Source organism: Tachyglossus aculeatus, chromosome 3 (genome assembly GCF_015852505.1).
Source record: "Tachyglossus aculeatus isolate mTacAcu1 chromosome 3, mTacAcu1.pri, whole genome shotgun sequence".
Lineage (NCBI taxonomy): Eukaryota > Metazoa > Chordata > Mammalia > Monotremata > Tachyglossidae > Tachyglossus > Tachyglossus aculeatus.
The window spans coordinates 42,058,471-42,071,481 of record NC_052068.1 but is presented as its reverse complement, the minus strand read 5'-3'; the positions used below and the strand labels follow the sequence as shown (position 1 = coordinate 42,071,481).

The window sequence follows — 13,011 nt, the reverse complement described above, 5'->3', positions numbered from 1 at the left end:
CCTGTCCCACATGGGGCTCACAGTCTAAGTAATAGGGAGGACAGACATTTAATCTCCATTTTACAGATAAGGAAATTGAGGCATGGCGAAGTTAAGTGATTTGCCTTCTAGCCTATAAGATCATTGTGGACAGGGAATGTGTCTCTCCCAAGCACTTAGTTCAGAGCCCTGCACACAATAAGCTCTCAATAAATACAATGGATTGATTATCCATGGTCACACACATGGTGGTTCAGCTGGGGTTAGAACCTAAATCCTATGATTTTCAGGCTCATGCCCTTTCCAGAGGCCACCTTGCTTCCCTGAGACTGATCCTAAAATCACAAAGATCCATGTTTAATTTTGAATGTGTATAAGCAGTATACAATGGTATCAAGCCAGGCAACTTGCTCTCTAGCAGGCCCAAGCACAGAGTACGTAACTCCTGAAGTGAGTTGTCATTTTTATTTTTAACTTCCCTTGTTCTTCTACCTATTCCTGTCCCCACTTGCTGCTCTTCACTACTACAAACATTTTTTAATTCTATTTAAAAAAAATGTGACTCCATCCCCAGAACTTGGGTAAATGCCTCGCAGCTCAGCCTTCCGCATTCTGGCATGCTTGGGTTTCCATCAACCCTCATTTTCATCCTTTGTAAAATGGGATTAAATACCTGTTCTCTCTCCTATTTAGATTGTGAACCTCATGTAGGACCTGAAATGTGACCTGATTATCTTGTGTTTACCCCAGTACTTAGTACATTGCTTGGCAGTAGTAAGCACTAAATGAATTTTATAATTATTAACAGTAATAATAACAATGATGGTAACAATAATAATTAAAAACCTGATCCCAGCCAACATAAAAAGAGCTCACTCACATTGTCAAAGCAATCACTCGAGGGAAAGGTGGGATGGTGCAGTAGAGACAGGACCAGCCACTGGCCCGCCCATCTCACCTTTTCCCTACCTCCCTTTCATCTCACCTATCTGGGGTGGTAAAATGGAAAGAGAGGTCTAGGGCAGCAGCCACCCTGTACCCAGTGAGTTCTGTCCCTCCCCTTGTAGGCTGGCACATCAGGAACAAAGGCAGAGGCAGAGTAGATAGATAAGGATAAGTATTTAGAGAAGCAGCATGGCTCAGTGGAAAGAGTACGGGCTTTGGAGTCAGAGGTCATGGGTTCAAATCCCGGCTCCGCCACTTGTCAGCTGTGTGACTTTGGGCAAGTCATATAACATCTCTGTGCCTCACTTACCTCATCTGCAAAATGAGGATTAAGACTGTGAGCCCCAAGTGGGACAACCTCATCACCTTGTAACCTCCCCAGTGCTTAGAATGGTGCTTTGTGCATAGTAAGTGCTTAATAAATGCCATCATTATTATTATTTTTGGGGGGGAAAAAAAGAACGACAGGTTTGTATTTGGGTGGTACATAACCCCATGAGGAATGGGCAAGTGAGTAAGGGTTGCAGGAGGGAGGAAGGTGTGGCAACCAAAGTGAAAACCTATTTTACTTGACAAGAGCCAACTACACTGGTAGACTCTCAGTGACTTTCCTAGTGGAAGCTAGATAATTTGCCTTTCAAATGTGGGAACCCAACACTTCACTATTCAATGGCAAAACTGGCACCAGATTGTTGATGTCACAGTGGGGTTTTAGGATGCAGTTCATCCAGCTCCCAAAACACAAACACCTGGTTTTTCATTTGTTTTGATGAAATTAGCTGGGTAATTCAAAGCTTGAACAATTGACCTGAGGAATTCCCATCTGCCACATATTAAGTGCTCTGATATTTAGTTATGTAAAGCAAAAGGAGGTCTGCATTTGTAGTGCAAAGTATTCTTTAGAAGAAATAACTGGAGGGTGATTGTCTAGAGATAATTATAATAATAATAATGATATTTGTCAAGCACTTACTATGTGCCAAGCACTGTTCTAAGCACTGGAGGAGATACAAGGTAATCAGGTTGTCCCCAGGTGGGGCTCACAGTCTTAATCCCCATTTTACAGATCAGGTAACTGAGGCACAGAGAAGTTAAATGACTTGCCCAAAGTCACACAGCTGATAAGTGGCGGAGCTTAGAACCCATGACCTGTGACAACCAAGCCTGTGCTCTTTACGCTAAGCCACATTGATAAAGGATAAGAATTATATAAAAAAAGTAAATTCATATTATTTCATTCTAATATGTTTTAACCAAATTGACATATGATATAGAAAGGGAAAATAGTTTGAATTTCTCTGAATTCCATCCAACTTCACATCTTTTAAAAGCAAATATATAGAGATTTGTGTAGTTCACTGTTCAGAGATCTTTTAAATGAAAGAAGAAAAAAAACTATTGGAAGAGTCAATAATGGACCCTTTTAGAGAGGTGTATTTTTTGAACAGAGTTCTTCTGGCATAAATGCTGTAACAATTAATGATGCCTGCAGTTGACCACTCACCCATTGTTTCCAGAGTAATTTCCAATTGCTGTTAATATAACCTTTAGTGGTAAGAAGTATATTCCTTTTCTGGATCTGTAATTCATTGTCGATTCACAACCGTTCCTAAAATATTGCTCAGGAAATAGGGCCTTTGAACTTTGCTTGAAAGTCACAGCTCATGGTAAAATGCTGCACACTAGATAGATCACTGCGAAATGGAAAAAACATACTTGTTTGACCAAAATTTTCAGAGAACATACACCCAGGAGACAATATTTCACTGCCTAAGCTTCAAGGTGGTGAGTTGATCTTTCAACCTAAATGTTCTTTCTACCCCACTGAAGTATTTTAGGGGCCCGCCAACTCTTTAACTTACTTAAATAACTCCCTGGAGGCACTTGTAAGTGATCGAATACCCAGAGATGTTCACAATATCCTGACACCCTTGGGATTTTTTTGCTTTTTTTTCCTTCCAGGGTAAGGTTTTTTTGTGTGTGTGTGCATTTGTTTTTTATGGTATGTTAAGTGCTGTTTTAAGTGCTGGGGTAGATAGAAGGTAATCAGATTGGACACAGTACCTGTCCATTTGGGTCTCACAGTCTTAATCCCGATTTTACAGATGCGATAAATCAAGCATAATAATAATAATAATAATGGCATTTGTTAAGCGCTTACTATGTGCAAAGCACTGTTCTAAGCGCTGGGGGAATATAAGGTGATCAGGTTGTCCCACCTGGGGCTCACAATCTTAATCCCCATTTTACAGACGAGGCTCAGAGAAGTTAAGTGAGTTGGCCAAGGTCACACAGCAGACATGTGGCAGAGGGGGGATTCAAACCCATGACCTCCCAAGCCCGGGCTCTCGCCACTGAGCCATGCTGCTTCTCTATGGTACTCTTTTTAAAACAAGCATGGAGAAGTTAAGTGAGTTTTCCAAGATCATACAGCAGATAAGTGGCAGAACTGGGATTAGAACCAAGGTCCTTTGGACTTCCAGGCCTGTGCTTTAATCACTAGTTCACTTTTAGTTCCAAATGGTGCCACAGTCCATTCACACACACACACACACACACACGCGCACACACACACACACACACACGCACACGCACATGCACACACACCCTTGACTTCCTAAATAGGCACCCCCAAATGTCAGGGGAACCCTCTGGGGTCCAGCTAACCATTCCTAGTTTCAAAGGGCTGGTAGCTGGGATTTAGAGAAGACCTCCCACTCTCCGTTCTCTTTTGTAGTGTTGTATCTCAGATGGTTGGGAATTTCTCACTTGGACTCTAGAGATGATGAATCATAAGTAGCTTAAAAGTAGATAAGCTGAATTAAGTTGCCAATTGATGCAGTAGATCTAAAGAAAAATATGTGCACAGGACCTAAGTAGCCCTTTGGCTTCAGGATAGCAGCTGTTTTGGGCAATTTCTATCTCAACAACAAAACTTAAAAGAAATCTTGTAACAAACACCTTTCCCTACAAGGTCATTTTATCCTTTCCTAGCACCTCTCACTTCATTCAACCATATTTATTGAGTGCTTACTATGTGCAGAGCACTGTACTAAGCGCTTGGGAAGAACAAGTCGGCAACATATAGAGACGGTTGCTACCCAACAATGGGCTCACAGTCTAGAAACGGGCTCACAGTCTACTTTCTGCAGTGGTGCTAGAGGTTGTTACGTGGTCCACTCCTTTGCTAATTTCAGTCCTTCATGGGGAACTTCTGTTGCCTTTGGGTCCTTCCCACAGGATTTCCAGACAAGTGAGCAGCTAATTTCCATAATCACCTCAACCTTAATATCTCCATAATGGCTGTGCTTCCTCTTCTAGATAGCCCCTGCCTCCTTTTCCTTAAGCCCCCTGTGATTGGATTTGCTCTAAATATTTTCCTTAAGGTGCTTTCCCTTTAGGAAAGATAGCAAGGAGTATGTGGATGATTTTCTGTCTCCCTCAGAGTGCTAGCTGTGGGATGCCTATAGACTAATTGCCTCTCCAGTCATATTTATTGAGTGCTATGTGCAGAGCATTGTACTGACCGCTTTAGAGAGCACAATATAACAATATAGCAAATGCATTCCTTGTCCCATAAGGTACATAGTCCCAGTTTTACCAAGTATTAGGAATTAGGCTTCACAAAAAATATTTAAAATGTATTGTCAATGTGAAATAAAGAAAAACATTTTGATAGAAAATGAGCTCTTTCAAGGAACAATATTGTTTTAATTAAAAAAGCAATTTGACTTATGGCTAAGCATTAGTGTCAGATTTATGACTTTAAAATAATCATGTGATGTGCTAAAGTTTTACCTCCTAAGGACCTAAAGAGTGCTAATTCAGTGAACTGAGGTTGCGGTATAAATATTAATCAATACATCCAATTTAATTAGAGTACTTACTAGAACCACGTTTAATTGTTTTACTTAAATTGTGAATCTAATAAAATTTAAATGAGAAGTAGCGTGGCCTAATGGAAAGAGTACAGACAGTCCTGGGGATCAGAGAATCTGGGTTCTAATCCTGGCTCTACCACTTGTCTACTACCTTGGGCAAATCAGTTAACTGCTCTGTTACCCAGTTTCCCCATCTGTAATATGGGGATTAAATCCTCCTCCTTCTGACTAAGACTGTAAGCCTCTTGTGGTAGATACTATCCCAAAACAAACAAACAATTGCACACAAACACAAAAAAATACCTTATCCTGGAAGGAAAAAAAGTAAAAATGTATCCCAACATTTAGTACATCATTTCTGGCACATAGTAAGCACTTTTACAAGTACCATAAAGAAATAAATACAAAGATAAATTTTGCAGAAGCTATCTAATCCTATTAGAAGCTCTTCTTTCTGCCTCAGTTTTACTAGTCTACTCCAGAAGCTTTCACTGGAGACTTTGTCAATAACTGGGGAAAATGTCCAGCTTCACTTGTGGGACCAAAATTCCGTATGGATTTCAGAAGATGAAATTTTCCTGAAAGATTTGGTGGAGCCAGTCTAAAAAGACCTCTCAAATAATGTGTGTCAACACTCTCACTGTCTCCTCACTCTTTCTTTTGGTGATGAATTCTCATGAACCCTCGTGCTCAACTAGGTTTTGATTTTGGGGAATGAATTTTTTTTTTATGGTACTTAAGTGCCTACTTTGTACCAGGCAGTACATAGTAATCACTGGAGTAGTTACAAGATAATCAGATCAAACACAGTCCCTGCCCCACGTGGGCTCACAGTCTAAATCGGAGGGAGGAGGATTTAATCCCCTACAGATGTGGCAACTAAGGTGTAGAGAAGTTAAGTGACTTGCCCACGGTTGCGTAGCAGACAAGTGACAGAGCCAGGATTAGATCTGGGATCCTCTGACTTTCAGGCCTGTACAGCTCTTTCCACTGGACCGTGCTGGGGAGTTGGCCACCAAATTAATGGTCATTTGGTGGCTTCCAAGGCCACCAAATTGTGCAAAGTGCTACCCAGCCATCGTGATCTGGTTGGGTGGGAAAGTTGCATTTGGAATAGCTGACTATCCCAACAATAAGGAAAAACAGTCCTCTGCTTCTTGGGAGATACTGACATATCAATTGATGCAGTCAATCAGTGGTATTTATTGAGTGCTTACTATATGTAGAACCCTGTACTAAGTGGTTGGGAAAGTGTAGTGCAACAGAGTTGGTAGACAGATTCTCTGCCCACAAGGAGAAACAGCGTATTGTAGTGGAAGAGAACTGGCCTGAGAGTCAGGAGAACTAAATTCTCATCCCAGGGACTTGCAGCTATATGTTCCTGGGCAAGATATTTCACTTCTCTGTGTGAATTTCTTCTTTGGTTCTACCTCCTACTTAGACTGTGTACCCCAAATGTAACAGAGACTAGGTCCAACCTGATTATCTTTTCTCTACCACAATACTAAATATAGTGTTTGGCACAAAATAAGCACTTAAATCCCATAATTACAGAGGGGCATCCAAGAGTTTTGTCACTTTGGGGACTCAGGAAGGTGACAAGTTACTCTTGGACCTAAAAAAATGTTTGTTCAGGAGAAAGTCTTGGGAGGATTTTCTTCCAAGGGATGTAGTATTAGAACTGCAGTAGCAGAAAATTGTCATTAGGTCATACATGAGTGATTAACATATCACAGGACAGCAAAATATGGACTATTAGGTGACGTACTGCTATTAGGAAAGGAGTAGCAATTTTCCAGTTAATCACTGAGCTTGTCCACAATGTTCTATGGTAGTGAGAGCCCAGAACAGCTTCCAGAGAATTAATTTGGAACCACAATAATTTCCTTCTGCTTTCCATTGTTCCCCCAATCTTCTTGTCAGTGTTACTGCTATTAAGGCTAGTTCTGTGACTGAGCAATTGTTTGTAATACAGTAGTTTTTGAAAGTTCTGTCAATCAATTGTATTTATTAAGTGCTTATTGTGTGCAGACCAGTGAAATAAGCACTATGGAGAGTACAATATAATAATATAACAGAACTGGTAGACATATTCCCTGCCCACAATGAGTTTACAGTCTAAAGGAAAGGTTCCTGGCTACTCCAGCTTAACTGTTCTAATTTTATAAAAGCTGGTCTAAAACTGCCCAGTTTTTAATACTATTTCACCAGTTTAATTAGATTAATTGTGTATGTTTGTGTTTGCTTGTAGGTTGGACCAGATGACATTCCTGTAGGTATTAGGCAATAATTCTGTGACTTGATTTGTTGATTGGTTATGTTGGTTTTTTCTTCTACTCTTTTCTTCTTTCAGGGAAGCAAAGAGATTTTGGTGCAACTTGAATTTTAAAGAGTTTTCCATAAATTACATTCTAGTTAACAATTGCTTTGATGTTTTTCCTTTCAAATTAATGTTTTAGTACCTTAGCACTAAGATGAAATTTTCATTGCATACATGCATATAAGTACATAGACATACACACCAATGAATATATATGTTAGCGTTTATGGTTATATATGCATACTACACACAAATGAATATATATGTTAGCGTTTATGGTTATATATGCATACTCATTCTTGTGTGTCTAAAAAATCACCTTGATAATCAGGTTTTAAAACATTAATTAGGCAAATTATGCTTTGAAGTTATGTTTGTAATATTTATATATTAGGTGCTAGAAAGATTAAGTCTCAAGAAATATTTCAAATCAATACTTTAAAATGCTGCTTCAGCATTTGGGTTGGTTTATAGTAGGCTGAGATCATTTCTGGATATAACTGTTTTATGTTTACTGGACCTTAGCCAATAACCCCTTGTATTCTACTATACTGCCTATATATTACCAGAGAAAGTTCACTCCCAAGGGGATTATTCAGTCTGGAAATGTTTATGGGATTCCATGTGCTATGAGGTGTAAATTATGTTCTTTTTGACTCTATATAGATATATATGAATACATTGTCTTCTATGTCAGGAATTTATACTAAAAGAGAGAAGAAATACATTTTAACAAATTCAACAAATTTGAATTTCAAGGAATGACCTTACCCTAACTGAACTGAACTAGTTCAATGGTTTCTATGCCTTATAAAACAGAAATTTAAAACTTTTTAATCCTCAAGGACACCAAATCCTCCCTCGACCCCTTTCGGGTGCTTCATGTGAAAAATAACTTTCTAGCTGTGCTACAGTTCTGTATTTCGTTCAGTCAGAAAACTAGTTTATAGCAATGTTTACTGACGTTGAGGCTTATCGACACCCTTTCTTGCTAGTTCTAATCTTTTGATGCAAAATATTTCACTTGCTCCTGAATTCACAGGAAAAAAAATGTTTTTGAGCTCTGGGTGCACTTGTGTGAAATAAAAGGGTGATATAAATTCTGTGCATGTATATGAATATTTAGGTATATTAATCAAATGAAGAAAGTGTGTACACGCGCATTTTCCGTCCAATGATTTTGTTTTGTTTTTTATTATGGTATCTTTTTGAGCTCTTACTATGTATCAAACACTGTTCTAAGTACAAATCAATTAGGTCAGATGTAGTTCCTGTCCTGCATGGGGCTCACAGTCTAAATAGAGGGGGAACAGATAATGAATCCCTATTTTATAGTTGAGGAACCTGAGGCACAGAGAAGTCAAGTCATTTGCCCAAGGTGACACAGCAGCAATTGGCAAAACTGAGATGATTGGCTAAATGTCTTTATAAGGTATGTAGGCATCAGAGCAGTAAAAGGCCTGGAAAGGAATATTTAAATGCATGATTTAAACGGACGCTTTTAGATAACCTTCGTGTGTTGTTGATCTTTGCAGCTGCTCTCCCTAATTTCCACAAAGCCATCACAGAGTGGCTTTCACGAGCATATTTGCAAGTGGACTTTCTTGAAATTAGTTCCAGAATTAAGTGGATTATCTTGATGTAACCATTCACATGGATTGTGTTTTCTAAAATCCTCAAATAGGTGAAGAAATGGCAGTGGTGGGGAGAAATTGTAGAACACATGAAGTGTCAGCAGTGGGGAAGTGAATGTCATTTCATGACAGAACAAAGATGACTTCAAAACTACAAAGATCTAATTGTTCAGTTTAGGAGTCAGTAGACTGGTTGGGTTAAATGAAGAAAACTTGCTTTTACTCCCTATATATGTACATATACATACATGTATATAGACATATGCGTATATGTTATTCTAATATATACTTGGTATGTTACCAAAATATTCCCAAAGTAGGAGCTTCATGAAGAGAAAGAACCTGAGTCTGAGGACGGAGGTTCTAATTCCAGCTCTGTCAATTAACTGCTGTGTGACCTTGGGCAAGTCACTTAACTTCTCTTTGCTTCAGTTCCTTCATCTGCAAAGTGGAGGTTCAAAATCTGTTCTCCTTCCTACTTAGACTGTGAGCCGCATGTGACACCTGATTATCTTGTGTCTACCCAGTGCTTAGTACAGTGCCTGGATCATAGTAAGTCCTTAGCAAATACCATTATTGTTATTATTATATTTAACAATATTTAATTAGCACCTACGCTAGGCAGAACATTGTGCAAAATGCCAGAGAAGAGTATAATGGAGGATATATTAGATCATCATCATCATCATCATCAATCGTATTTATTGAGCGCTTACTGTGTGCAGAGCACTGTACTAAGTGCTTGGGAAGTACAAATTGGCAACATATAGAGACAGTCCCTACCCAACAGTGGGCTCACAGTCTAAAAGGGGGAATGATATGATATGATATGATATGATCTGTGGCCCAAACAGATTCATAAAAATAATAACAATAATAACGATGGTATTTGTTAAGCACTTACTATGTGCCAAGAACTGTTCTAAGTGCTGGGGAAGATACAAGGGAATCAGGTTGTCCCACATGGGGCTCACAGTCTCAATACCCACTTTATAAACTAAGGCAAGTGGAGGAAGGCTAGGAATATATAAGGAAAAAATGAAAAAACAAAATAACATAATAAAATGACAACAATAACAGCAATTAGAGCTATTTCAAATTATGGATAAGGGAGTCATTTACGGGCTTCTCATCACCGCAACAGGGTGGTCGAGAGTCCAACAGGCACAACAGAAAAAGTGTAGTAAATAGATTTGGAACCAATCCTTGGAATCATAAAAATTTACAATTAAGAATGCTGTCTATTCCGAATCCTGATTTTGTGTTAACTCAGGGATTAAAGGTCAGAGAGCAGTTATCCTCCAGAGAGCAAAACCTTCCTGATATTATATTGTTATATTATCACTTCACTCATCAGTGTATTATAGAAGGATTAGAGATCTCAACAGAGTTGAACAGTCAAGAGGATTATAATCTTCCAGTGCTGGCAAAACAGCAGGCTTCATAAATATTGTAGGAATTGCATTTTGGGTTTGGAACCTGCTGAGTGTGTTGTCCTTCATTATAAAAAGGACATTTCTGACTGTGGGGAAACTAGAATTTATGCAGTCAGTACAACAATCACACCCATGCACATCTGAATAGGCAGTGTATAGGGTGTAGGCTTATGAATATGGAGTAACAGAGGGCCTAAATCAGCCATTTAGGAAGGAACATGAATTTGGAAGGAAGATGTTACCCTGAAGATGCTTATAATCCAGTGGACAAAAATGTGCAAGAAATACATAAATAGAAATCATATTCATGTAAACTAAGGTAGATCTAATGCAAAGAACAGCTGGCAATGACAGTTTTATTAGAGTAATTGAAGTCATACTAGACACTTTAATCTGGATGGTTTCACAGAACACAGTAAACAAAATAATCAAAGATAGATGATGATAAATTGTAATTTTCTTCTTAGCATTTATTAATAATAATAATAGTAGTAGTAGTAGCAGTATTTGTTAAGCACTTGCTGTGAAGCAGTGTGGCAGTGCAAAGAGAACAGACTTGGGAGTCAGCTGTCATGGGTCCTAATCCCACTCCACCACTTGTCAGCTGTGTGACTTTGGGCAAGTCACTTAACTTCTCTGTGCCTCGGTTACCTCATCTGTAAAATGGGGATGAAGACTGTGAGCCCCATGTGGGACAACCTGATCACTTTGTATCTATCCACCACTTAGAACAGTGCTTGGCACATAGTAAGCACTTAACCAACGCCAACATTATTATTATCATTATTATTATTATGCCGTGGGGTAGATAAAAGATAATCAAGTCCCACATGGGGCTCTTAGTCTAAGTAGGAGGGAGAACTGGTTTTGAGTCACCATTTTGCAGATGAGGGAACTAAGCTATAGAAAAGTTAAGTGATTTGCCCAAGATCACAGAGCAGGTGTGCAGCAGAGCTGGGATTAGAACCCAAGTCCTCTGATTCCCAGAACAATGCTCTTTCCACTAGGCCATATATTTAGCAAAATTAATTCATATTTCAATAGTGATAAAAAATAGTTCTAAGTAAAATAATAATAATAATAATAATAATAACGGCATTTGTTAAGTGCTTACTATGTGCAGAACACTGTTCTAAGCGCTGGGGGGGATACAAGGTGATCAAGTTGTCCCACGTTGGGCTCACAGTCTTAATCCCCATTTTACAGATGAGGTAACTGAGGCTCAGAGAAGTTAAGTGACTTGCCCAAGGTCACACAAGTAAAAGGTCACACAAGTAAAAGGAACAGTAACCAGATAGTTCCCGTTCATCTTGTGGATATGGAATTATAAAGTTGATCAAGTCTATCTATTGCCCCCCCAAATCAGAGATCCACTTTTAAATATCTAACAATCTTTCATTTGTCACTGATTCTTTAATTGGTTTATTATTTTCATAATAAAGCAGTGAGGGAAACAGTGTGGCCCAAGTATGGGCTTGGGAGTCGAATAGCAGCTCTGCTACTGGTCTGCTTTATGACCTTGAGCATGCCACTTAACTTCTCTGTGCTTCAGTTCTATCATCTCTAAAAAATGGGAATTAAATCCTACTTCCTTCTACTTAGACTGTGAGTCCATATGGAACAGACTGTGTCTAACCTGTTTATCTTTTATCCACCCCAGCATTTAGAAAAACACTCGACACGTAGTAAGTGTTTTACTAGTACCATAATAATAAACAGTTGTTTTCTCCACATTTATAAACAGCAATCAAGTTAAATTGGAGAATCAAACTAAGAAATATATGAATGTTATGCTGTTCATTGGAATACAACAAAATTCTTTCTACTATGGAGGATCTTTGTATGTTGGAGACTGATTATTCAAGTTAAGGACTGTTTAATCTGTTTCTCCTTCAGGTTTAAAGTGAAAGTAAGAAGGAACCTTAACAAAAGAATCCGTGAAAGTTAAATGTTCTTTAAAAATAAAGTCCTGCAGGCTCCGTGACAAATTATCACAGTGTTCTCAAATTTAATATGGCTCATATTTGCATTGAGAACTCTTCATTTAAATTTCGATTTGGTAAATTCTGACACTGTTTCCAAATGAATACTGGTTAAAGGGAAATGTTTCTGCTCTCATGCATCAATGTTAATAAGTGGTATTCTTGTATTTTCAAAGACAAAGGACCCGGAGCTCCATCTTTACCTGAATGATTACACCAACGTTTTTTCTGTGACGCAGACCGGAATAACTCGCTACCTCACCTTGCTTCAACCTGTTGACAGGGAACAACAGCAGATGTACACCTTTTCGGTAAACCACATTCATTCTCTCACCCCTGTTTAGTTACTGGACTCTGGAAGCAGGTCTGGTCTTCAGAACTGTGGCCAGAAGCAGAGAGATTTTGTCTGTCTTGACCATATTATAAATTTCTGCAGAATGAGTAATTAACAAAGTTGCCTGGTATCTCCTCTTTACAGCCGGTAGCTCTCCATTTCCTAGGCTTCAGCTGGATAAATCCTGGGAGGTCAAAAATGTGCCTGTGATTATTCTCTCCTTCCCAAGGACCTTATCTCCTTCCCTCACTCTTGATTTGAGTCTAATAGGAGCAATTTGCAGAGTCATCGACCTGAGTCCTCTGAAGAAACTTGTTAAGATTCCTGCCCTGAAGCTAAGGTCACCATGGGGATACTATTGAGAATTACTGACCCAAAAACTCTTCCCTCAAAGTCTGTGTTTGGGTCTGAGCCAGGGCTTTTTGTTTTCTCATGATCAATCCATCAAATGTATTTATTGAGTGCTTACTGTGTGCAAAGCACCCTACTAAACACTTGGT

General features: G+C 38.9%; 1 protein-coding gene across 1 annotated transcript in view; it reads left to right on the top strand.

Annotated features, from left to right (window-relative positions):
- Nucleotides 1-13,011, top strand: part of PCDH15 (protocadherin related 15) — a 702,056-nt gene that overhangs the window by 354,437 nt on the left and 334,608 nt on the right. The window contains exon 11 of the mRNA XM_038743373.1: nt 12,354-12,488. Coding sequence (XP_038599301.1) covers nt 12,354-12,488 — 135 coding nt within the window. The remainder of the gene's footprint in view (nt 1-12,353; nt 12,489-13,011) is intronic.